This window comes from Somniosus microcephalus, chromosome 4, assembly GCF_052327205.1.
Source record: "Somniosus microcephalus isolate GS21.2 chromosome 4, FLI_Smic_1.0, whole genome shotgun sequence".
NCBI lineage: Eukaryota > Metazoa > Chordata > Chondrichthyes > Squaliformes > Somniosidae > Somniosus > Somniosus microcephalus.
In genome coordinates, this window is record NC_140990.1 from 257,156,956 (window position 1) to 257,182,214 (window position 25,259).

General features: G+C 43.3%; 1 protein-coding gene across 1 annotated transcript in view; it reads left to right on the plus strand.

Moving 5' to 3' along the window:
- The window catches only part of ccdc14 (coiled-coil domain containing 14), a 52,642-nt gene that overhangs the window by 24,569 nt on the left and 2,814 nt on the right, over positions 1–25,259 (plus strand). Inside the window, 7 exon segments of the mRNA XM_085986287.1 lie at positions 5,158–5,391; positions 5,602–5,696; positions 12,270–12,810; positions 15,275–15,416; positions 16,013–16,095; positions 17,600–17,818; positions 17,915–18,047. Coding sequence (XP_085842413.1) covers positions 5,158–5,391; positions 5,602–5,696; positions 12,270–12,810; positions 15,275–15,416; positions 16,013–16,095; positions 17,600–17,818; positions 17,915–18,047 — 1,447 coding nt within the window.

A 25,259-nucleotide genomic window follows, 5' to 3' on the forward strand; every position in this document is an offset into this window, starting at 1 on the left:
GGGGAGCGAGCAACGGGTGAGTAGTGGGAGTGCTCGGAGTGAAGTCCCCACTTCCAATTCACCTTTTGCAATCATCCCTCTCAACAGCCAGCCGCACTTTACTGCTATCACTGTGCTGGAGAGCAGATTGGTGCAGATCAGTGATGCACTGTAAGGCCAAGGCTAAGGTATCTGTCATCGTATTTAAGGCACCAAACATTTGGCATCCAGAGTATGCATGGTGGTGGTCAATGCCTGTATGGATTCATTTGATGGCCGCGATTAATGTTCCACGGAGTTGGCCGCTCTAACCATGCAAGAAGACATCATCACAATGCCATGCGACATCACCCCACTTATGCTTGAGGCAGACTCCAACACTCTGCTATTGTGGACAGTGTGTGTGGAAGGCCTGTCAGTGCATCGCTGATTTCCCTCTGATTATCCTTTTCATCAACGGCCCCCGGGCTACAGCATCTGTGTTCAGCTGAGCAGAGCTTGGAGAGGGCTGCACCCTCCAACGCAGAGTCTCCACAGCTGTGCCTGCCACCACTGTCTGCTCTTGCTCACTTGTCTGGTGTGAGTCACCAGGTGAAAACCCAACTATCTGTCTAACTGGACCCACCAAAGTGGGAGTATCTGACCTGGTGCATGGTAAGCTTGAGTTCTGTGACGATGCACCCTCAGAAGGAATCAGCTCCTCTGAGGATTCGTTATCCGCGAGGTCCAGTGGCTGCTGCTGTGAGTGTGAAGGCCCTGGTAGAGAGAAAAGATATGCCTTAGTACTGGTAAGGTAAGAATGTTGTAACTTATCATATGAAGGTGATCATATTTCACTCGTTGCTGAAATCAAGCCAACATGACTGAGTGTTGAATGACACGTGGATTATATGTGATTCAGTCACCAGGTAGCTTGGAGGTCCTCATCTCCGACGGCCAGGGTTGCTGAAACACCACTGATCTCCAGTGCTTCTTCCTCCTTCAGTTGTGAGATCTGTGGAAGACCACCTCCGGTTCTCTCCCTCTCCCCTGTGTTTCGTGCTTTATACTCCTGCAACGGGGGAAAGAACATGAGTGACTAATATCATGTGTTCACCCAATGGATGGTGTGCATTTTGGTGAGGGTGACTATCGGGGAGAGGCATCAAATTGCATAAGGATGAGGTTGAATGGCAGTGGTGGATGGATAGATGGGGATGTGAGGAAGTGCATAGAAAGAGAAGGATGGGTGGGCTTGCAAGCTAAATGGGTGTGAGGAATGATATGATGGAGTAGGCTTGACAATTACTCACACATTACTCACCTGAACACCGACATCTCGACCCCTCCAAGCCCTTCACCCCGACGGTCCGCCTCCTCTAACTTGGCGTGGTTTGGAGCTGTCGGGAATCCCACACTTCAACCTTAAAAATAGGGATTAGGCTAAAAACTGCCCGTTAACTACCTGTTAACAGGCAGTTCATTGGCACTAATCCCTTCCCGCCTCGGGTAGGCGGGTCCCAGTGTGGGGCGGGTACCCGCCTCCTTTGAAACTGGTATGGAGGCGGGTTGGGTGCGGGATGGGGTCAGGACCCCTGATTTCAGGATTTTAACCCCCCACACGCCTCCAATCCCGACTCCACAGCTCAATGAAAATCCTGCCCTCAGTTTCTGCAGTCTTTCCTCATAACAAAATTCTCTCATCCCTGGTTTAATCTTATTCATCTCTTCTGCACTCTCTCCATGGCCTTGGCATACTTCCTAAAGAGGGACACACAATAAAATACTAACTACAACCTAACCAATTATTTCTGGAGGTTTCATCATTAACTCTTTGCTTTTGCACTCTGCTTCTATTTATAAATCCTATATGCTTTTTTTCTTGCAGCTTTATCAACTTGTGCTCCTATTTTTAAGGATTTATGTATTTGAACTCCTAAGTCCCCCTTGTGTTCGTTTTCAAATTTTACCATTTAGTATATATTTCCTCAAAGTGCTGAAGAGGCCCACCAAAGAGTGTCAAATTATTTTTGTGGGCAAAAATAATCTGGGCCCCAGTCACCCCCCCCCCCCCTCCACAATTTACCTTGCTGGCAGCTGCCACAGTCCAATCTTTAAGCCCTCCAGCCTTGTAAGCCAAATTTAAATGAAACCGGGGCCTCAAAATCACGGGCTCTTTTTTTTTTCTTTCTCTCTTTTTTGCTGTCTCTCTCTTTCTTTAATTTTGACAGGTCTGAAATTACCTGGTTTCTCCCTAATAATCAGTGACAATTGCAATTTTTCAATCCAAAGGCATATATTCCTGAATCTATAGAGCTCTGGAAAATGTTGACTAACGCAGCTGCAATTTCCTGACCTCCTTTTAAGACTCTGGTCTTACAGATTTGTCTACCTTAAGTCCAGTTATTTTCTCTCACCATTTCTTTACTTGCATTAGATGAAATAAGTTCCTCTCCTTGACTTACTTTTCTGTTGCCTTGTACCACTGGTATTTTGTACTCTTCCCCCATTGTGAAAACTGATTCAAAGTTCTCCATTTCCTTATCGTCTTTATATTCCATTATAACCTCGCCTGCATCTCTTTATTAGGCCTACGTTCCCCATTAACCACTCTTTAATATATTTGTAAAGACTTTTGCTGTTAGCTTTGAAATTCTTTGGAAGCTTTTTTTTCATATTCACTTTTTGCACCTCATTACTTTCTTTGTATCCCTTTGTTGCTTTTTATAGCTCTCCGAGTCTGCTGGATTTCTACTTTCCTTTGTATTTGTATAAACCTTTTTCTTTTCCTTGATGCTGTCTCTTATTTACTAATATACTCTATATATTAGATAGTAAGTGTTCCGTCCTACAAATCACCTGTGTTGTGGGATGCTAGAATACGAGAAACTTGCTTGGGATCTTGCACTAAGTTTATCATTTGCATTTACTCTATTATTAAAAGGTAATGTAATGTCTCATTTTAATAATCTTCTTGTCTATAGCCTGGCAATTGGTTTCATCGGGTAAATTGTTACATTTAGCCAGGCTTCCTAACCATAGCACTGCAATGAATTGTTCCTACCAGGCATAAGTTTTAAAAAACCCTTTCTCCTTTTCATAGAAACATAGATGATAGGAGCAGGAGTAGGCCATTCGGCCCCTCAAGCCTGCTCCGCCATTCAATGAGATCATGGCTGATCATCCAAACTCAGTACCCTGTCCCTGCCTTCTCCCCATATCCCTTGATCCCTTTAGCCTTAAGAAATATATCCAACTCCTTCTTGAATATATTTAATGAATTGGCCTCAACTGCCTTCCGTGGTAGAGAATTCCACAGGTTCACCACTCTCTGGGTGAAGAAATTCCTCCCCATTTCTGTCCTAAATGGCTTACCCCTTATCCTTAGACTGTGACCCCTGGTTCTGGACTCCCCCGCCATCGAGAACATCCTTCCTGCATCTAGTCTGTCTAGTCCTGTTAGAATTTTATAAGTTTCAATGAGATCCCCTCTCATTCTTCTAAACTCCAGCGAGTATAAGCCCAATCCCTCCTCATACGTCATTCCTGCCACCCCAGGTATCTGTCTGGTGAATCTTCACTGCACTCCCTCCATGGCACGAACATCTTTCCTCCGATAAGGCGACCAAAACTGCACACAATACTCAAGGTGTGGTTTCACCAAGGCCCTGTACAACTGCAGCAAGACATGTTTGTTCCTGTACTCGAATCCTCTCGCTACGAAGGCCAACATACCATTTGCCTTCTTAACTGCCTGCTGCACCTGTATGCTTACCTTCAGCGACTGGTGCACAAGGACACCCAGGTCTCGTTGCACTTCCCCTTCTCCCAATCTATTGCCGTTCAGATAATCTGCCTTCCTGTTTTTGCCACAAGTGTATAACCTTGCATTTATCCACATTATACTGCATCTGCCCAATCACCCAACCTGTCCAAATCATACTGGAGTTTCTCGGCATCCTCCTCACAGCACACACGCTCACCCAGCTTTGTGTCGTCTGCAAACTTGGAGATATTACATCTAGTTCCCTCGTCTAGATCATTAATATATATTGTGAATAGCTGGGGTCCTAGCACCGATCCCTGCGGTACCCCACTAGTCACTGCCTGCCACTCGGAAAAAGACCCGTTTATTCCAACTCTTTGCTTCCTGTCTGCCAGCCAGTTCTCTATCCAAGTCAGTACCTTGTCCTCAATCCCATGTGCTTTAACTTTACACGCTAATCTCTTATGCGGGACCTTATCGAAAGCCTTTTGAAAGTCCAATTTTCAATGAGGTGTGGGTGCCTGAATTGAGAGCACTGAATTGATCACATGGCTACAACCCTTTTGGCATAACTCTTGACAAGCTGTTGAATCATAGATTTTTTTTAAGTGTCTCCTTTAATGATATTCTGAAACATTCCAAGTAATTATAATTAATGATCTCTCTGCATTTCACATAAGCCAATGAGAAATCTTTTTTTGGTTTGAATATGTTGTAGATGTGCATGCTGGTGTAAAGTCATTTCAAACACAAAAGTAAATTATAAACTTAATGAGAAATGGAAAATTCCTTGTCTTCATCATAAAACAGCAGAACATAAACCCACATTAAAGAATTCAGCTATTTTTTAAAAAGATAAATAAACCTTGTTAAAACTAAATCAACAGTAGTATCAAACGTTTCTACCAGTGAAACTGAGTCCCAAAGCTTCCTTCCTTGGTGGAGCACCATATTCTAACCTAGGGAGAAAGGAAATTACATGGCTATTATTTAGATTGTTTCACGTAACTTGCACCTCCAGTGGTTCGATGATGAGCAGCATTGATGATGCCCATGGAGAAGTCTGGAGACTAGTCTCCCATCTGATGGAAAATGTGTAGTGGCATGCAGCCTGTAAGGGACCATAAATGGAAGAAAGTAAAACCTTTAAAGATCCATCCAGAGCATCATAAACTGTCTGCTTTGGGATTTTTGTTCACAGCTGTATCTTAAAATTGCATAACTTCCCAGATTGCTATCTGATTATAGGATTTTGTATTCCCAAATCACTTCCTATTTTGAGATTTTTAAATGATTACAAATGCTTTTAGAAATCCTGTAAAGATTTTCAAATTCATACTGTACTGAGAGCTATTTAATATAAACATATTACATTATGTCTTGTGCTATGACCAACTTTGCTGGAGTTCAAATATAATTTATTTTATAATTAGTTTCAGCACCAAAGTTCAAGGTGACCCCTGATGCAGCAGAAGTAGGTGTGAACAACACTGTGGATGTGTCAATGATGCAGCAGTTCATAATTCCATCAAGCCAGCATTCTCCCGTTCTAAATCAGTGCCTCTCTGATCATGTTCAGACACAAATGGGTCTTCTAAATGGCCATGCTCCAGTAAAGGACCCTAATGGAATAGCAGCCCGACCTTGCTACACAATTTTGGACTCTGGTAAGCAACTGCTTCATGACATCACAGTAAATATCATAGTCAAAAAAATCTTAATTTTATTGGCATTTTAGAATGCTTGGGATGTTTGCAGATAACGTTAGCATATGCTTACATAATTAAGTTTCTATGCGGTGCCAATAAAAAGCGCACCATCATTTTATTTGTATGAAACCAGTAGTTATCATAAACAAAACGCTTGTGTTTTCTTAGGATCCCAAGCTGCTCCAACATTTAATTGTCGACTACCTACCTCTACACCAGCTATGTCTCCAAAGAATGCTGTGCATCCATTAGTAATACAGTCTGTGAGTATATCAATGGGTTGTTCTGTTAGATATTTTGTTCAAAGTGTCTGGGACATTGTATTTTAAGTAACCTTTAGACTAGCCGATAAACGGGAATTTGATCACCCTGGACTGACCAGGTTGTAAATTTTCACCTTGTGCATTGAAGCTTTAAAAAAATAGATTAATATAGCTACTTGGATATTAGAAATGAGGTTTATTGCTATAACAATCCTAAATTACTGAAAGCCCAATTACATATAAAAAATAAAGGGCGCGAAATTCGGTTATGCCCTGTTTGGGGACGGTAACTGAGTTAAGGCCGACCATTTAGCACCCAGCGCGGAAGTACCACGGCGGCCACTAAATTCGGCTTACCGCCCCGCACAGGAAATGGAGCGCAGTCTTGGGCGCTCCACTTCCTGGTGGGGCGGTAACCGAGGCGATGTTGGGGCGTGATCGTGGAATGCTGCTGCATTTCAACACCCCTCCCCTTCAGTTAAAGGGGAGGGCTGTTGCGCACTCTGCAGGGCCTCTGATGGCCCACACTAGGCCACCAGGGCGGCGTGGTGCCATGGCTGCAGCCCGACACCGAGACACGGTGCCAGGCTACGCGATGACATCAAGGACCACGCTACGGCGCACCGTGGAGGGCCAACCGCCAAAAAAAGAAATAGGCAGCATGGGTCACGGCCGCACCTCCCCTTTAAAGACTGCCCCGCGAGCGGAGGTCGGCCCAGTTCGCGACCCGTGAGGCTAGCGCTGACATCGCCTGCGACAGCCTCACGGGGCGCAGCCGAATTTCTGCCGCGGGGTGGTAAGGGGACATGGCGGGGTGCTAAGGGGTCGCCACACATGGTGATGATGTCATTGGCGGCGCAGCATCCCAGGGCACTACCAGCAGGGGCACGGCACTATCTGGTAGCACCTCAGCAACGCCCCGCCAAATTTCTCGGGCGCTTTTTCTCCCCCCCCCCCCCCCCCCCCCACACGGACGAGAAGCCCTTTGCGCCCCGTTAACGCCCTCCGGAGACGCTAACGACAGGCGCAAAGGAGACTAATTTTTTAGCCCAATCACTTTGTTTTCGTCTTTTTTGCTGCTGTCCTGTCTTTCATTTTCTCTTTCCTTTTCTCTCTCTATCTGACTTATTTTAACTTTCATTTTACACCTATTCTTAGACTCTCTGACTATCCCAGCCTTTATTCACTTTTTTTAACACTTTGGCCTAGAAATTCAGTTGCGTTTGCGCCCACTTATTGGCTATAAAGTGGTTTGCGCCTGAAGTTTTTTATCGCCCGAAATTCAGATGGACCCTAACATCGGCGTTAGCCGGTAGCGCCGCGCCGGCACCGATGACGTCATCGGTGTGCGCAGCGCCCCGGTTGCAATGCTATTCCGGCCCGATGGCCAAATTCAGTTGCGGCCACCTCGCCCGTGGCAGCCGCAAACAGCGTTTGTGAAACGGGGTCTTGCAGCTCCGAAAGGCCGGCGCATAAAGGTGGAGTGGCGGCCGGCCGCTTTCCCGGCGGCCGCCTGCCCGCACCTCCCTCCCCGGACTCCTGCACCACCCCCCCGCGGCATTGATGTCTGAGTCCCGCGAGCCCGGCACTTCTCCGTGGTGCCGGGCTCATTTGCCGGGGGAATCCACCGGCGATCTGACGGCTGCAGGCAGCTCCTCCTTAAGAGAAGGAGGAGGCCTGCAGTACCCCAGCCTGCCGCACCGCATCGGGTGCCGCAGCGGCAGCTGGACGCCTGAAAGTGACATTCATCGCCCCTAGCGAGGCGGCCAAACCCTGCAATAGCGCCCGTCGCAACTGAATTTTAGGCGGGCGCTACGGGAATCCTGGCGAGCACAAAATTTCGGGCGCAAAAGACCTGGCGGGGCCATACCGAATTTCTAGGCCTTTATCTTCTTTCTCATTGTTCCCACTGTCTATTTTGAAGGCATGTTCAGCTTCGGAACAAATATCATTTCATCAGCTAAACTTTGGCTCCAAAGTCCAGTTTTTCAGCTAATCAAATAATTGGGCATTTGTTCTCATTTTTTAACAGCAACATGCAATGGAATGGCTTCCTTCAGCCCATATGCATAATCCAAGACCAAGCTATGAGGTGGATTTGTAGCTAAAACAGGAACTGCTACAGGATGTAACTGCTCTGGCCTAAACTGACCTGTCACTCACCGCCTTGTAAGGAGAGGAAGCCTGCCTCTTTGCTAAAGCCCCTCACATGAGGAACTGGATTTAGCAGTTGGTGACTGATGAGCCTGGTACATGGCATTAGGCTTGTACATCAAGGTGGCTAGTGCATTTCAAGTTACCCTGCCGGGTCCTGCCACCAAACCCAAGTTTGTTGTATAGCAGCTGAGGAAACTGAGATTTGTGCTGCTTGAAGGTATTACCTGGAGGTTGACTGAGAACACTCACTCATATCTCCAGGGTTTGGTACCTGTAATGATTGAGTTGCAGAGAGACTAGAAGCTGCTGCTGAAGCTCTGCACCACTAACTGGAACCACTGTCCAATGATGTATGTTGTGGTTATTTTTCTTTCTGGCGACCATGCCACTCTGAGATCCTGGTAGCTGTTGTCTACTTTGACAGGGATCCCATCTGCACTAATAAACAACTAGTGACTATCCTCCTTGAAGGGGAGATAAGTAGGGTCTTTGGGATTAAGTTGGCTCCAATTGACACACCTAGTGACAGAAGATTGGAACCAGTCAACCTTCCATGACATTAATTAATTCAATACCTGAGCCAGGAAGGTTCAGGATGCTGTGGAACTTGGTGAGGCAGGGATTCTTCCCACTCCGCTCTAGATATCTCTGCAAGCCTGTGCCCTAACGGGTGGAGTGGTCCCGGTTGGTCAAGCAGAAAGAAGCTTGGCAGTGCTCTGTCAGTAAACTTATGTAGTTGTAGCTGCTTACACTGCAACACTATCCCTGTGAACACTAATAGCCTTAAGCCTTGGCTGTTGCCAATTTCTGGCTAAGATTTCTAACCTTGTTTAAGAAAAAAGTATGCACTCCATGTTAAGAAAACAAAAATAGTACTCAGTGGTTTGGTTTGGAGGCTTTTAAGAATGGTAATGTCAACAACCTAAAATATATTCATTCTTCTTCAATTTAAAATAAACTTTCCATGCAAATTTGTCCAGAAATGTCGACTTACTGCCTTTGTTAACAATTGTTTTCAGTAGATTTAAAAAAAAATGTTGGTACAACAGAGTCTTTAATTTAAAAAAACACTTGGGTAAAGATGATCAGTTCATTGAAACTCTGAACTGATATGCTCAACAATAAAGTAATTTGGCTGGGAGGGGTTAAATTATTTTTCTGAATTATAATCACAAGATTTTTTAAAAAATCTGGGTCCTCTTTGTTTTATTGCTGGCCCCTTACTTTTTTAGTTTCTGCATAGCACCACCCAGTGGCAGAAACAGAGTACCTGACTAACACAACTTCAGTGTTGAAATTTCATTCAATGCCACTTAGTGGCAAAATTCAATAGCACAGCTGCAACATTTTGAAGATCATCTGACTAGTTAAAAAATGGTAAACATGATCTCCCTAGCTCCCTGATTTTCATATTGTTAGCATCCAGCCTCACTTTGACCACGCCAAATGTTTTTGGGCTAAAAATTTGTGGCCGCCACGAGAGTTGCCAGTGTCCCCGCAGCCTCGGGTTAACGGCCACTGAAAATGGATGGAGTGGTACAAGAGAAAAATTTGCGCTGGGGGCTAAAGATTTTTAGCCCAGCGCTAACTTACCGTGTAACGCCCTCCTGGTGGCGTTACTGCAGGCGTCGGAGGCGAAGTTGCCGTCCAGAAGTGGCGTTTGATCTTCCAACAGCCTCTGCAAGCGAGGCAACGGAGTTCGCCCTCTGAACTAATAAAAAATAGAAATGAATTTTAAAATGCTGTTTTTAGCCCTTACTGCCTTTATAAAAAAAATTTATATTAAGAAGTCTCAATTGGGAATCTTCAGCTCTTAAAGCTGAATTCCCTTACGAACCTCAGAAAATGGTAAAAGTGCTTCAGCACTGAAACAAATGGCTCAGCAAGCCAAGGAAGGGGCACCCAGGGTCTCTCACGCAGCACTCGAGTTTTGTGCAGGGAGTCAGCACTACAACACAGGTCCTCTACCCACAGGGGCCAGGAGGCCTTCCAGAAAGAACGATGTGGGACCACATCACTGAGGCCATCACTGCCAGCAGTGTCTCTCCAGTGCCCAAAGAAGCCAGACCACTGGTCAAGGTCAGTGAATGCATCTTCAAAAGACATCTCCTACCAACTGCATCACTAGCCTCACACACTGCTCAATGCACAACTCCCCGCCACCCCACCCCCTCCAGCTGCCAATCACTCACCTACCAACAATCTGTACCAATCACGAGGCACACCTCCCATTCCTAGCCTCACCTCACCTCCTTGGAGGAGACAGTGCAGGTCATTCTTGGCAGGAGCATAGCTGAGCCCTTGGCCAGCGGTGTGGCAGAAAGGACACTATCACTTGATTTGACATTCCCAGCCACCAGCTCCTTAAAGTCGACCAGCAAAGCTATTTGCAGTGTCCCTGACTGAAAGTCAGCAGCCTTCCACCAGCCATGCTGCAGCCACTGGGGTAGCACTGCGTGACATCAGTAGGATAGGCAAAGGCACACACAAGACAGTCACTAAGAGAATGCATAAGGGTGAGGGTGAGGAGTTGATTTCTTGATGTCATATTGGATGGATAGTTGTATAAAGTTGGATTGGAAAGTTTGCTTTGTGGTGGCTTTACTTCTGCATTGTGGCCAAGAGGATGCTGTGATGGTCAGTAACAGAGGGAAGGTAAGATGTGGGACAAATGTTGAAAGGGGAATTGGGGTTGTGGTCACTGGTACCGCAGGCGGATGATAATATCCCGGCCAGAAAGGGGCTATCTGGGTTGCATCCTTCCTTTGGCTTCTTCCTCTTCTGTGTCTTCTTCTTCCCTCTGTAAGCGGATGCTGTAAATCTGAAATGACAGCATAAAATGATGGAAATGCTCAGCAGGTCAGGCAGCATCTTGACCTGAGATGTGAACTCTCTTTCTCTCTCCATGGATGTTGTCTAACCTGCTGAGTACTTGCAGCATTTTCTGTCTTCAGATACCTTATTTTACCATCCGAGGGCTTGCAAGCAGCCAGCAGCACTCCCTACACACTTAAAAAACTTTTAACATGTATTGCTGCAAGCCACTATTTCAATAAAATAAAATAAAAAGTCCAAAAACTTAAATGCAAACTTACCTAAAAGATTTTTGTGTCCCTTTAAGAGGTGCTGACTTCGCCTGTCTACTGCTGCTAGGTTTACATGGTGAGCTTAGGACCCAGCGCTGAATTCAACGCAAAGGACCAAGTTCGCTGAGGTGATGTTGAGTCGGCGTTGCACGGCGACTGACGTCACTTCTCCCTCTTCAATTTCCAGCACGATGAATGTTACCGGCAGCACTGCCGGATCTTGGGAAAAGGAGGATGCTGCAGGACCCGCCACCAGTTGGCCGCTCTCTTAACACAAGTTTTGCCGGTAATGGGTGGTGTTAAGTCCCTGAATCTTCAGCCTTTTGTCTCTACGACACTGCCTGGCAGATTAGTCTAAATATATTTCTAAGTAAAGAAGTCCTTACTAACATCTGTTTGAATTTACTTTTTACAAATTTAAATTTGTCATTAGGTCTTCCTATCCTGGTTTACCTTACCTTTCTAAATAATTTAATATTTTCTGTACCTTCCTGGGTCCCTCCCTTAAATGTGTTATTTCTAGACTATATGGAAATCCTCTTGTACCCTGTCCAACGTATATGTATTTTTTGTGCCCTGACAGCCAGAATTAAGCATGATACTCCAAATCTGGTTTCAGCAAAACTTTGTAAAGCCATAGCATAACCCATGGAGACAAAAAACAAAATACTACTGATGCTGGACTTCTGAAACAAAAACAGAAAATTCCAGAAACACTCCAAGTCGGGCAGCATCTGTAGAGAAAGCAGGAATGTTAATGTTTTGGGTATAGCTCTTCATCAGAACTGCTGACAAATGACTCATTAAAGTATTGCTATACAGGCACTTCTCAAGGGTACACTTTAGAATGGTTTCCGTTATGTTATCTGTTAGCTAATATCAGATTTATTGACCTTTTTAAAAACAGAGACAATGGGGTAAAACATTGTCTGGGCGTGTTAGTGCTACATGGGCAGTGCTGCCCAAAATTGGGTCTCTGCCTCCTCTAAATACTTTGAGCGAACTGCTGGTGCCTGTTGCACCTCCACAGACAGCTTGCCATTCAGGAGGATTGAATTTTGAGGCTCTTGCCAGCAGCAGCCTCGGGTAAGTCCTGGGAAGAGGCAGGACAGCAGGTGAGTGGGTCGATCGCGACCACCAGGAGTGTTGTGGAGTTGGGAGGAGCACTCCTGCTCCTGGCTTCACAGTAAAATTCTAAGTAACTAGGATTGCTATACTTTCATAATAAATGTAATTCCTTACAAGAAAGCTGTTTGGCCACTGTTTTCATGGTCACTTTCTTGCCAAATGCTTTTATTCATGTATTTTAACTTTTCCACTGTTTTCGCAGACTATGCCCAGTGACCTTTACAATCAACCTGTTCCTCACGGAGGATTGAACTTTTTGCCAGCTTATTCAGCTGCAGCTGCCATTGCCCCTCCAATCCAACCTGTAGTGACCTTTGCTCCATCTGCAATCCCACCTAGTGTGACTGCACATACTTTAGCTCACCTGGTTTGTGACAGTGGTGGAAGTCACAGCTTGATTAACCAAGGCCCACAACAACTGAAGGAACAAGAGCTACTAAAGTGTATCCAGTATCACATAACCCAAATGCAGCAGCAAGGGGAAGAGCCCCAGCAAGTGGCTTGGAAAGCACAGGTACAGTCACAAGGGACTGACAAATCAGACACTGAGCACAGTGATGGGACTACAAGTGAAGAAGATGACATCAATTTAGTGGATACTACACCAGTAAGGGACACCAGCTGCCAGACCAGTTTTGACAAACATACAAGACCTAAAAAACAAAGTCCTGATAAAACTGCCAAGAAAGTGAAAACTATCAGATATCTTCTGAGTGAACTGAAGGCTCTGATTGCTGATCAAGGTAGTTGCAATAAATGCTATGATTTACTTTTTGGCAAGTAGAATATCTACTAGTGACTCATTCTATATTTGAGCTCATACCTGCACTACAGCTTGGTGCTGTTCAGTGCTACTTTGAAGTTATGTAGGGCTCCAAACTTCATTTTTCAAATGGTGATCACTAGCTGTGTTTGATTACCAAAGCAACATTTTATTTCTTGCTCATGTTTTGAGTAGCTGTCTACAAAATGTAATTCTTTTGGCCTGTGGACTATAATCCAAATTTGATCAAATACTACATGAAATTATCTTTTATTACTTTTTTTCAAAATTATGTTTGTTTTCAAAATGACTCTTAAAATTGTATTTATTGGAACCAATTATAAATGCCAAACTGTGTAAGCACGCAAGTTTCAATTTTGCCACCACTTTGGTCCATGTTTGTTTACTATTTAAAATATATTGTAAGGAATACTTCAGGATTATTGGGGAACAAACACTATTATTTACTTGTGGACTACTTCATTGTTGAAAATAGTAAAACATCATTCAGGAGTAGCTGAAGCAGTGAGGGTCTGACTGTTAAGCCAAAGGTGTGAAGAGTTTGGGTTCCAGGCTTGTCTGTTATTTTCCTCAGTTGGCTAAGTTTCATAAATGTAGCCATACATATTTTCATTCATAAGAACGGGGGGGGGGGGGGGGGAGAAATTAATTATAGCCCCATTTGGGCTGCTAACTTTTAAAAGTTGAGAAAATTAGCGCTAGGCGCTAATGTTTCTCAACTTTAAAAAAATGTGGTTTTGCGCTCCAGGAAGGAAGTGGAGCACTAAATTAAATGCTCCACTTCATTCCTGGAGCACAACAGGCAGCAGGCGGTCCATATTAAATAGCATGCTTACTTTAACCTTAGCTATCATTTTTATTATTTTAAAACCTTCATCATATTTACTCATTCTTTTTCCAGCAAAATGATCATCCTGGTCACTCTCTTCTCTGAGCCCTTTTAATTATCTGTGTAATCTTTTTGAGGTAGTGTAACTAAGTCTACATACCATACTCCAGAATTGGCCTCATCAGTGATCTGTATGATGTCTGTATAACTTCTGGTATTGCAATTCAATGCACTCCGATGTAGCCCAGTGCCTGAGTTACTTTATTGATGACCACTTTGCACTGATCAGATGCTTTCAGATTAAGATTAGTGATCGCTCCTAAATAGTTTTTTCTTTTCAACCTTGACCATGGATCTTAAAATACAGCTCTTTAAAATTGTATGTGTTTACTGTCACCTGTTCCTTGATGCATTATCTTATATTTATGCGCACATCAATATTGACCTGCTATATCTCAGCCCATTATTGATCCAAGTCTTTCTGAAGATAGTCAATGTCCTTGCTACTTGTTACCTACCCACATAGCTTTGTATTGTTAGTAAATGTAGTAATACGACAAGACACCCTGTTCGCTATCAACAATATGAAGGGTCCCTGAACAGATCTCTCTGGAAAACCATTGCTTACTTTGCCTCAGGTACAGTATTATCACCCTGAATGCAACTTGGCTTGGTTGGTAACACTCGCCTCGAGTCAAAAATCTGTGGGCTCAAGCCCAACTATCGACCAGCGCGTAACCTAGGTTGCCACAGCAATAGTGAGGGAGTGTGGCGTCTTTCAGATGAGCTCAAGTGGACTATTCAAAGAAGAGCAGGAAGTTTTTCCTTTGTCCTGGCCAACATTCCTCCCTTAACTAAAAACAAATTTATCTGGTTGGTCATTCCTTCCTCCTCTCTCTCTGTCCGTCCGTCCTTCCTTCCAAGTTGGCTGCCGTTCGCTTACGTTAACAAGAATAACTACACCTCAAAATTAATCCATTGGTTACAAAATGCTTTGGAATGTCCTGATGGTATATAAATTCAAGTTCTTTCTGTCTTCTGCTAAACTAATTTGTAATCTATCAATCATTTTTCATCTATTCCATTCATCAACACAAATTAAAATAATGTAACTTTTCCATGAGTCTCCCCACTCACAGCAATGTCTCTTGTTAGATAAAGATGTAGATAAATTCAGCATTTATAATTATCTTTATCAACTCATTTCTTCTGATTTAGTCAAGGTGCATTGTATCCTGCTTACTTTGAATTACTTAACAAAACTTAATGTAATTAAGCTGGCATGTCAGGAAAAAAGGAATGGAGGAATTGAGTAAAATGGTGGAGGAATCCAGAGCGTATCTGCATATACATTAATCTAAGATGGTCACAAATTGTAATATCAGTAGGTATGTATAGCTTTACTTCAGTAAGCGCTTGAGGAATCCCTTCATTCTTGAGTTATGCTACTTCATCTTATTCATGTTGGATAAACATTTAACATTGAAGTCATGATCTGTTGCATTGCAGGTAAGGTGAGCATTGATGGAGATTAAATACTAATATGTAACATTTTGACAGGATTTGTTAAATATTAATGTCTTTCTGTTGGCAGATGACTCTGAGGTTCTCAGGTTGATAATGGAGCTCGAGGATAGTATCTCTCTACTACCAACTGTGATTGGAAGCACTAATGTACAAGCAGAAATAGCTATGAGTCTCCAACCTATACGCAGTGAGAATGCACAGCTGCGCAGGTCAATAGTATTTCATTCCTAATGTCTGCTTTGCACTTTATTTTTCCTCCATTGATAGTCTAGCCAAAATGGGAGCTCGGTGTGAAGAATCGTAGGCACAGGCAACAAACATCTTACCATTTCAGTTTCATAGTGCAACGTGTTACTATATAAATGCAGTACTCTACTGGACTTTTTTATTCAAATAAACTCTTGTATGATTCTTAATTTTTTTTAAAAATCGAAATATTCAGACATATATCACACATTAACACCTTTAAAACATTTAAAAATCCTTTTTATTTTCAACGTAATCCTTCATTTTGATAGTTACAGGCTTGCTGCTGTTAAACCGAAGCATGCTATCCCACTTGTGGCATGTATAAAAGCACTTGTTTCAGTTCACAGGAGACTCATTCTGCTTATGTAAACTGCCTTTTTTCTGTGAACACAAAACAAGAGCCTTGAGTCTGAACTGTAACAGCTGCATTTTGTTAAACTGAATTTTCTCCTACCAATAAAATTTTAGCTTTTATTTAGGGTACCTTTTGGTAAACATTTGATGTAGATCTGATTTTAGTTCTAAAATTAAGTTTGTTTTCTTTTAAATTTTGTAGACGGTTAAGGATAGTAAACCAGCAACTTCGAGAGCGAGAACGAGCCGAAAAAGACTCTAGATCTGTAGCGTGCAACTTTGAAGGTATATAGCTTTCTTTTTTTTAAAGTTTTTTTCATTACAGCCTAAAGCTCTTATTACTGAATCCATGCAAATATATAACTTTAAAAGGAAATAATCTTGGTTGCTTTTAATTTTTTTAATGTTTCATAAGAAATGCACAAGCCTTAGGAAGTGATTTCCTTTCATATGCTGAGTTCCTTTAGAAATGAATGAAAAACAGAAACAAAACAAATATATCTGCCTATAAATTATAGTTCTTACCTCAATAATTTAATTATTAGATTCTCAGCAACTTTGTTGAATCAAAGTCCTTTCAACAAATTGTATTTTCCTTTTCATAATCTAGTCCCCCCTGTACTTGCTGATCATCTATGAATGTGAATGCAAATTTAGTTATAAGCATAGATCCAAAATACATGGAAGTAGGCAGCCCAAAAAGCATTAAACCTTCGAGGTGGTGTGGTCCATAAGCATCATTTTCACAAATGGTCAAATGGGGAATAGTTTATTGACTCAGTTTTATATATAACATAAAACTGAGGGAGCAAGCAAAAGAATACCCTTAAGAATTGCGGATTATCATGATTTAATTGTATATGATTTAACACCTACTGGTACACTTGTAACTTTCCTTCTGAGATTTTTAGAAACATTTTAAGACTTATAGTTGGATTAGCAACAATAATATTTGAAACCATATTTCATCATGTGTACATGAGTAAATTTAAATTTAAACTTTCAAGCTTTCTGAAAGTGCTACTGACTCAGTCCCGATCCCTTGCCTTTTACTCATAACCATTAAAAAAAAAGTCTTTATCAAATATTTATTCGCTTTTAAAAGCTATCATGAAATCTGCTGCCACTACTGTTTCTGATGGGACATTCCATATCACAATATGATATGGTGTGTGTGTATATATAAAAAAAATCTCCTAACCAATTGCCAGGAGACGTTTCCACTCGTTTAATCTCCCTATTGGCCCAGTTCTGAGAAGAATGAACACTAACCTAGTTCCATGACTCTCTGATTCTGTATGATTTATGTATGGTATACAAAGGTGATGCACTAATGGATTACCTTATACTTATGGTTTTGTATACACATGTGACCATTTGGAGTGTCAGCATGATGAGTGCTGGATCAGTGCTTCCTCTTTTTAAAAATTGAATTGCAGAAGTAAGATGTTAAAGGAGGATGATAAATTTAAACAATCTAATATAAAATATGGTACCAGCTTGTCAGGATATTTGTTTAAATAATTTAAATCTAATACATGTTCCATTACAATCTTAACATGTACCAAAGGTCTTCCCGGGGGAAATTGTTTTTTGGCGATCGTACAAAACGGGTGATAACGAATCAGCAGCCTGTTTTACACCCCGCCCAATTTTCTTTTGCATTCAATCTAAAAGAAAATTGAATGGGGTGTAAAACAGACTGCTGATTCGCTGTTGCCCATTTTGCTCTACTGCCGAAGACCAATTTCGCCCCCTTTGTCTCTGGATTTACTCACACTTTTTACAGTGATCTCGTTGCAGTCCATGAATACAACATTGCAGGCCCAGCTAAGAGAGTCTGTGAAAGGGCTTGAGTCTTTGCAAAAGAAAAATGAAGAACTGCTGAATGTGATAGACAAGCAGAGAGAAGAGAACAAGCAGCTACTCAGACTGATGCAGGGGAAAGAACAAGATCTGTTCCAGAGCAGACAGCAGTGCGAGATGGACACGACTAGGGTCAAAATGGGTAAGTCAGAAATGTTTTTTAAAATGTTTTATTAGAGTTCTATGAATGTTACCAGAAATGAGACATAAATTCTTACTGATTCTCCCACTCCTATAGAAGTAGGTGAAGCCTTGACAAAAATGAGAAACATTCAGCTGAAATTGGAGGCCTCTGAGAAGGAGAATCAAATCTTGGAAATAACACTACGACAGCGTGATGCAGAAGTGAACAGATTACGAGAACTAACCAGGTAATACAGAGGACTTCACTGGAGATTTTGAAACTTGAAACTGTTCACTTTCCACTTTGCCCCTTTACACGATTACTTTTAGCTTAGGATTTCAATCTGTAAAACTTCACCTCTTATCAGTTAAAATATATGAAACTGGGTTACAGCTGTGCCTTTTCCTGTGGCATTTTGTTTGCAATCCAACACAGATTGATGAAATGATAACTTCCTTTATTTATCAGTTGTTAAGATCCTAAGTGAAATTTTGTTTGGGCAATGTCATCACAGTTCCTTATGGATATGAGTTTGTTGCACAGCTGGTTATAATAACACTAATTGACATTAAATTTGCAATCTTAGGTAGTCTGACCATTTGGATAGCTGGTATAAAATATGGAAATGTTATTGGTGCAGTAAGGGATATTGGGGGAGAAATTCAGTTGGCTGCGCCACCCGTTATAATGAAGGATATTAGCTCTGATGATGTGGAATCTGTATGGGTAGAATTGAGAAATACTAAGGGGAAAAAAAACATTAGTGGGAGTGGTATATAGACCTCCAACAGTAAGGCGGAGGTTGGGGATGGCATTAAAAGGGAAATTAAAGAAGCGTGCAATAAGGGCACAGCAGTCATCATGGGTGACTTTAATCTACATATCGATTGGGCCAACCAAATTAGTAACAATACTGTGGAGGAGGAATTCCTGGAGTGTTTACGGGATGGTTTCCTGGACCAATATGTCGAGGAACCAACCAGAGATCAGGCCATCTTAGACTGGGTATTATGTAACGAGAAAGGATTAATTAGCAATCTTGTTGTACGAGGCCCCTTGGGTCGGAGCGATCATAATATGATCGAATTCTTCATTAAGATGGAGAATGAAGTAGTTGACTCAGAGACAAGGGTCCTCAATTTAAATAAAGGAAACTATGATGGTCTGAGGAGCGAGTTGGGTAGGATTGATTGGGGAATGGCACTCAAAGGGTTGACTGTGGATAGGCAATGGCAAACATTCAAAGACCGAATGGATGAGCTACAGAATTTGTTCATCCCAGTTTGGCATAAAAATAAAACAAAAAAGGTGACTCAACCGTGGCTAACAAGGGAAATTAGGGATAGCATAAGATCCAAGGAGAGGACATATAAATTGGCTAGAAAAAGCAATAATCGTGAGGATTGGGAGCAGTTTAGGAGTCAACAAAGGAGGACAAAGGGATTAATTAAGAAAAGGAAAATAGAATATGAGAGTAAGCTAGCAGGGAACATAAAAACTGACTGTGAAAGCTTTTATAGATATGTGAAGAGAAAAAGATTGGTGAAGTCAAGCGTAGGTCCCTTACAGTCAGAATCAGGGGAATTTATAATGGGAAACAAGGAAATGGCAGACCAACTAAATACATACTTTGGTTCTGTCTTCACAAAGGAGGACACAAATAACCTCCCAGAGATGCTGGGGAACATAGGGTCTGATGAAAGGGTGGAACTGAAAGAAATCAGTATTTGTAGGGAAATGGTGTTAGGAAAATTGATGGGACTGAAGGCTGATAAATCCCCAGGGCCTGATGGTCTACATCCCAGGGTACTTAAGGAAGTGGCCCTAGAGATAGTAGATGCACTGCTGGTCATCTTCCAGAACTCGATAGACTCTGGAACGGTACCCATGAATTGGAGGGTAGCTAATGTTACCCCACTATTCAAAAAAGGTGGTAGAGAAAAAGCAGGGAATTATAGACCGGTAAGCCTGACATCGGTAGTGGGGAAAATGCTAGAGTCCATTATAAAGGATGTAATAGCTGAGCACTTGGAAAACAGTGACCGGATCGGACAAAGTCAACATGGATTTACAAAAGGTAAATCGTGCTTGACTAATCTACTGGAACTTTTTGAGGATGTAACTGGGAAAATAGATAAGGGAGAACCAGTAGATGTGGTGTATTTGGACTTTCAAAAGGCTTTCGATAAGGTCCCGCATAAGAGATTAGCGTGTAAAGTTAAGGCACATGGGATTGGGGGCAAGGTATTGACTTGGATAGCGAACTGGTTGGCGGACAGAAAGCAGAGAGTAGGAATTAACGGGTCTTTTTCCGAGTGGCAGGCAGTGACTAGTGGGGTACCGCAGGGATCGGCCCTTGGACCCCAGCTATTCACAATTTGCATTAATGATCTAGATAAGGGAACTAGATGTAATATCTCCAAGTTTGCAGATGACACAAAGCTGGGTGGGCGTGCGTGCTGCGAGGAGGATACCGAGAAACTCCAGGATGATTTGGACAGCTTGGGTGAATGGGCAGAAGCGTGGCAGATGCAATATAACGTGGATAAATGCGAGTTTATCCACTTTGGTGTCAAAAACAGAAAGGCAGACTATTATCTGAATGGCAATAGATTGGGAGAAGGGGAAGTGCAACGAGACCTGGGTGTCCTTGTGCACCAGTCACTGAAGATAAGCATGCAGGTGCAGCAGGCGGTGAAGAAGGCAAATGGTATGTTGGCCTTCATAGCGAAAGCCATTTAGGACAGAGATGAGGAAGAATTTCTTCACCCAGAGAGTGGTGAACCTGTGGAATTCTCTACCACAGAAGGCAGTTGAGGCCAAGCCTTTAAATATATTCAAGAAGGAGTTAGATATATTTCTTAGAGCTAAAGGTATCAAGGGATATGGGGAGAAGACAGGTACGGGGTACTGAGTTTGGATGATCAGCCATGATCTCATCGAATGGCAGAGCAGGCTCGAGGGGCCGAATGGCCTACTCCTGCTCCTATCTTCTATGTTTCTATAAACGTCCATATGTTCAACAGAGGCACAGATTTTACAACCAGAAGGCATAGCCTTAAATTTAGAAGAGGAAGGGGATTAAGCAGATTATACCAGACTATTCTAACCTGGCCTTAGTGCCTGGAGCTGTCTCATTCACTCTGTGTTGGCTGGTGGGGGTGATCTAACAGTTCCCAAGAGGTTTGGGTGGAGAGGATCAAGGAGTTATGTGTACCATTGGTGGGACTGGTAGAGCCCTGACTAATATTGTAATTGATGTTGTAATCTGTTGGCAATGCCAAATCTGTCTGTGTGTCACCTTGAGGCTTCTGGACAGCACCTTTCTCGTAAATCATTTGACAAAAGGGATTAGTAGCTGTGTTCTGAATTTGAGAATGGAGATGAGGGAAGGCACTGCTTGTAGTTCATCTTCTAATCTGGTGGTTGGTTTGCTGAGGATGAGAGGCAACTTCTGGACTCTGGCTAGGGAGTTTGATGCTGGGGAGTTCTGTGGGTGGGGCTTGAGGTTGAGCCTAGTTCTCTTTCCTCCCCTACCCTCCCTTTTATGATAACCATTTCAGTCTGCAGGGTTGCTAGAGGCAGGCACCGTTTCTCTGAAGGTCAGCAGTTCCACTGTGGGTAGTATAGCAGAAGTTGCTGACTGGTTCACTGGAGGTAGGTATGGTGACTTCAGTACTCTCCTCTTGTTAGGAAACTAGGGGGGAGAAATTGGGTGAGTAGCGCCACCTGTTAGCGCCTAAAGAGGCAGTCAGTGGTTGTAGCGCCACTGGCTGCGTCTCCCGCGATATTCAGTAGGGGCGCTAATGGTGGCGTTAGGCATTTGCGCTGCACCGCCACCGATGACGTCATCGGTGTGCGCAGTGCCCCGTTCGCGATATTTGGTAATGAATGCCGCAGTTGCGCCGTTCGCTACCCGCGCCCGGTTCACGGGGCCTTACTGCCGGCAGCGGCGCAAGTTAAGGTGGAGGTGCGGGGCGGCCGCTTTTTCAGCGGCCGCCTGCCAGCACCTCCGTCCCCGGCCTCCCAACCACGCCCCCCCCCCCCCCCCGCGGCATTGCCGGCTGCTTCCCGAGAGCCCGGCACCTCTCCTTGGTGCCGGGCTCATTTGCCGGCACTCGCGAGCGGGGATCGCGCTGTTGCAGGCACCTCCCCCTTAACAGTGGGAGGAAGGCCTGCAGTACCACAGCGTGGCGCTGCGGCACGTTGCGCTGCGATAATCAGTTTCAGCGCCCTAAGAGGGACGCGGAGCGCCTCGAGCCTCGCCCCGTGTCCCTCGAGGGGCACTGAAACTGAATTTCTGGCGATCGGTATTACTCCGATCGCTGCGCTAAATCCTGCGCTCAGGCGACTTTTGCGCCACTTTGGCGCCCCAACCCAATTTCTAGGCCTAGGACTTTATCCTGTACTGCAGGTGGTGGTTTTGCTGGCACAGTTGAGTCACTCTTGGTATGGGTGGCAAGAACTGTGGTGGGGTAGGGTTTAGAGCCAATAGATCAGCTGTCTTAGTGCTGCACTCGCTTAGCACTCACCTTTTTTTACAGCCTTCCTTGTGCTGGATGGGATGGCTGGAGGAGACTCTGAATGTTTTGAGCTGATTTCCTTGTGGCAGCTGGGCCAATACATTGGGGACGTCACGTGGGTGGTGATACAGGTTGCGGGGAGCAGTTTATTTTCAAATTAATATTTGCCTTTTTTTGTGGCTCACCAGAGTTGCATTCTGCAGTAATGGCATATCGTCTTGCTGCTTTTTGAATTCTGTGGAGGAATAAACACAAATTAAGATTGGAGTCCAGAACTACTTAATTAGGACATGTCACAATGTTGCCGCCCACTTTTATTTTTATTAATACTTTAACACTCTTTATTTCTCTCTCCATAATATAAACAGGAAATCCATAAGGGACCTGCTAATATATTTATCTAACAGGCAGACCAACAGTGTATTTGTGACAAATGTACATTTCTTACACAGCGAGTCCTTGTTTCTGCTACTTGTTTTGCATCTAATCCTTGGGGAATCTGACTTGAGTGGTTGATAATACTTGGTGACACCCTCCCCTCAACATCACAAAAAAGAGTGGCGGACTATCTCGTGTAAATAATCAAATGTTTTTGAAATGTTAGACCAAATAAAGATAATGGAGATGAACTTTGATTATACACTAGAAATACGCCAAAAATGGTGAAGAAATTCACCCCAGTGTTTTTGAATGTTGGGTACAAAAATCTAAATGCTTGTTGGATGTGTAGTTTCACTGCTTCAATATTCTGGCTTTTCATATCTAAGTAGAACAAATACTTTTCCTCTTTCTTTCCATGTATCACAAGGCAATATTTTAATGAACACCTATTACTTTTCCTCTGTTAATTATGAAGTTTGCCATTTTGTTTTATGCACCTGGCATGAAGCATTTCAAAACTGCAACTCTCCTCCAGAATGCAGTTTTTCCTAAGTGCCTTTTATTGACGCTTTCGGCAGGATATTTTATTACCCTGGATTTCAAATTCCTATTTTTGTTTCTTATTGTCACTTATTTATTAGTTCTTTTAAATGCTTCATTTTCACAAGTGATATAGCTGGTTTAAATCCCATCCTTCATATCTAATTTGCTGTAATAGAACTGTGTTCTTTTGGGATTGTATGTAGAAAAAAAATCCTACAAAGGAAGCAGGTTTGAAACTGTCTATACAGGTAGACTATCCTTTATCCGCACTTCCGAAAACCTCTAAAAACCGAAAGTTTTTTCGTGGCGCGTAAGTCGTGCGCACGACATGACTCGAGTGGCGCCAAACATGACAGGAGTGGTCCGGGAGCTCTGCCTTTCCCTGTGAGCAGGGCAGAGAGTCACAGAGTTCCCTCCTGGGTAGGAGATTGCAGGCCGAGCCAGGCAGTGTGAAGGAGGTACCGGGAGAGTGAACCCAACAATACAGCGGCCTGTCCGATAGCTGCAGTGGCCCGTCCGATAGTCTTTTCTTCCCCCCCCCCCCAATCTGATTTGCGGGCCAGCTTAGTGTAGGAGTCGGCCGATATCCGGTTTTCCCACAACTGGCGGCAGCAGTCGAGCCCCAGACCCCCGCTAAGTCAAAGAATTCAGATACGGAGCAGGGGGAGCCGGAAACCTCGATCTAACGGCAGAAATCAGCAGCCATTTTGTTAGGTTTTTTTTTCTTCCCCTAGCATTTTTTTTAAACAGTCAGGCTGTGGAAAGAGTCTCTGTAGCTTAGCAACAGCTTCAGAGACGCTTCCAAGGCAGGGCTGAGTGTTTACAAGCTGTAACAGTGTTTGTTGTCAGAAAACCTTCTGAAATCCGAAAAATTCCGAAAACCGAAACACAGCTGGTCCCAAGGTTTTCGGATAAAGGATTGTCTACCTGTAATACAGTAGTATAATTTTGACCACTAGATGGCCCTTAATGACATCTAAAAGGTTGAGAAATGCATTCAGATGGGATTATTCTTGAAAAGGAGTTTCAAAGTTACTTATAAGAATTAAATAATAGTTTGAATGCAAAATATAAAATTAATAAAATGTAATTACACTAATGTAAAAACCATGAACAGCTTAAATGTTTTAGACTATGAATTCACCAATCTTGTACTCCCAGCGGGGAGCTGCGCTCAGAGCATGAATCAGAGATTCAGGGTTACAGAGTGGGCTACAGAGTTGTAGCCCTATCTGTAAGATTTGGATCACAGATTACCCAAAGGGTCTTAGGAGTCATAGGTCGTTTTATTAAGGAGCGGCAGTTCAAATATAATTAAATCAGGATAGAGTCGTAGACATACAACCCGTATCAGATGAGAACGGTTTACCGGCCCCAGAACGGGTGGGCAGACATGGGTTGAGGCAATATTGTGATCTCTGATCCCTGCAGTCTGCGGCAGTGGTCTCTTCCTCTTTGGTCGTCTCCCGAGGCTGACGGAGGTGTTAGGCCAAAGCCAGCATGAGATCCACCTCCGAGGAAGCTCTGCCTATTTTTCCCTTTCGGCTGCCCGTTCATATACCTTATTTCGAGGGGCCGATGGATACCTTGCGACAATCATTGGTTACCCATTCAATTGTCCAATTACAGGGGAATAGGTACCTATGGCAAACTCCGCCTGTCCCCATGAGATCATTCCTCCACTTACCTGTTGTTTGGACATCTTGCACTTTCTCCACACAGTTTGTTTATCATAAGGCTCTTATTCGACCTCTTATCAAACCTAGCTATGCCTACATGAAGGCCTGTTTCTGTGTTATGCCCTTTTAAACGACCTCAGCTCTTTACATGATTAGTTTCTTCTGTGTCATTAACTTATCCTGGCTGCTGAGCTTGGCAAACCCATTTTTTTTATAAAACCATTATTTCTTTTACAATTCACAATTTCTTCAACCCAAGCACCCTTCGAACGCATCTCCCCACTGGACGTATGGTATCGGCAAATCTCATTTGTGTGAGAATCTGCTGGGTTT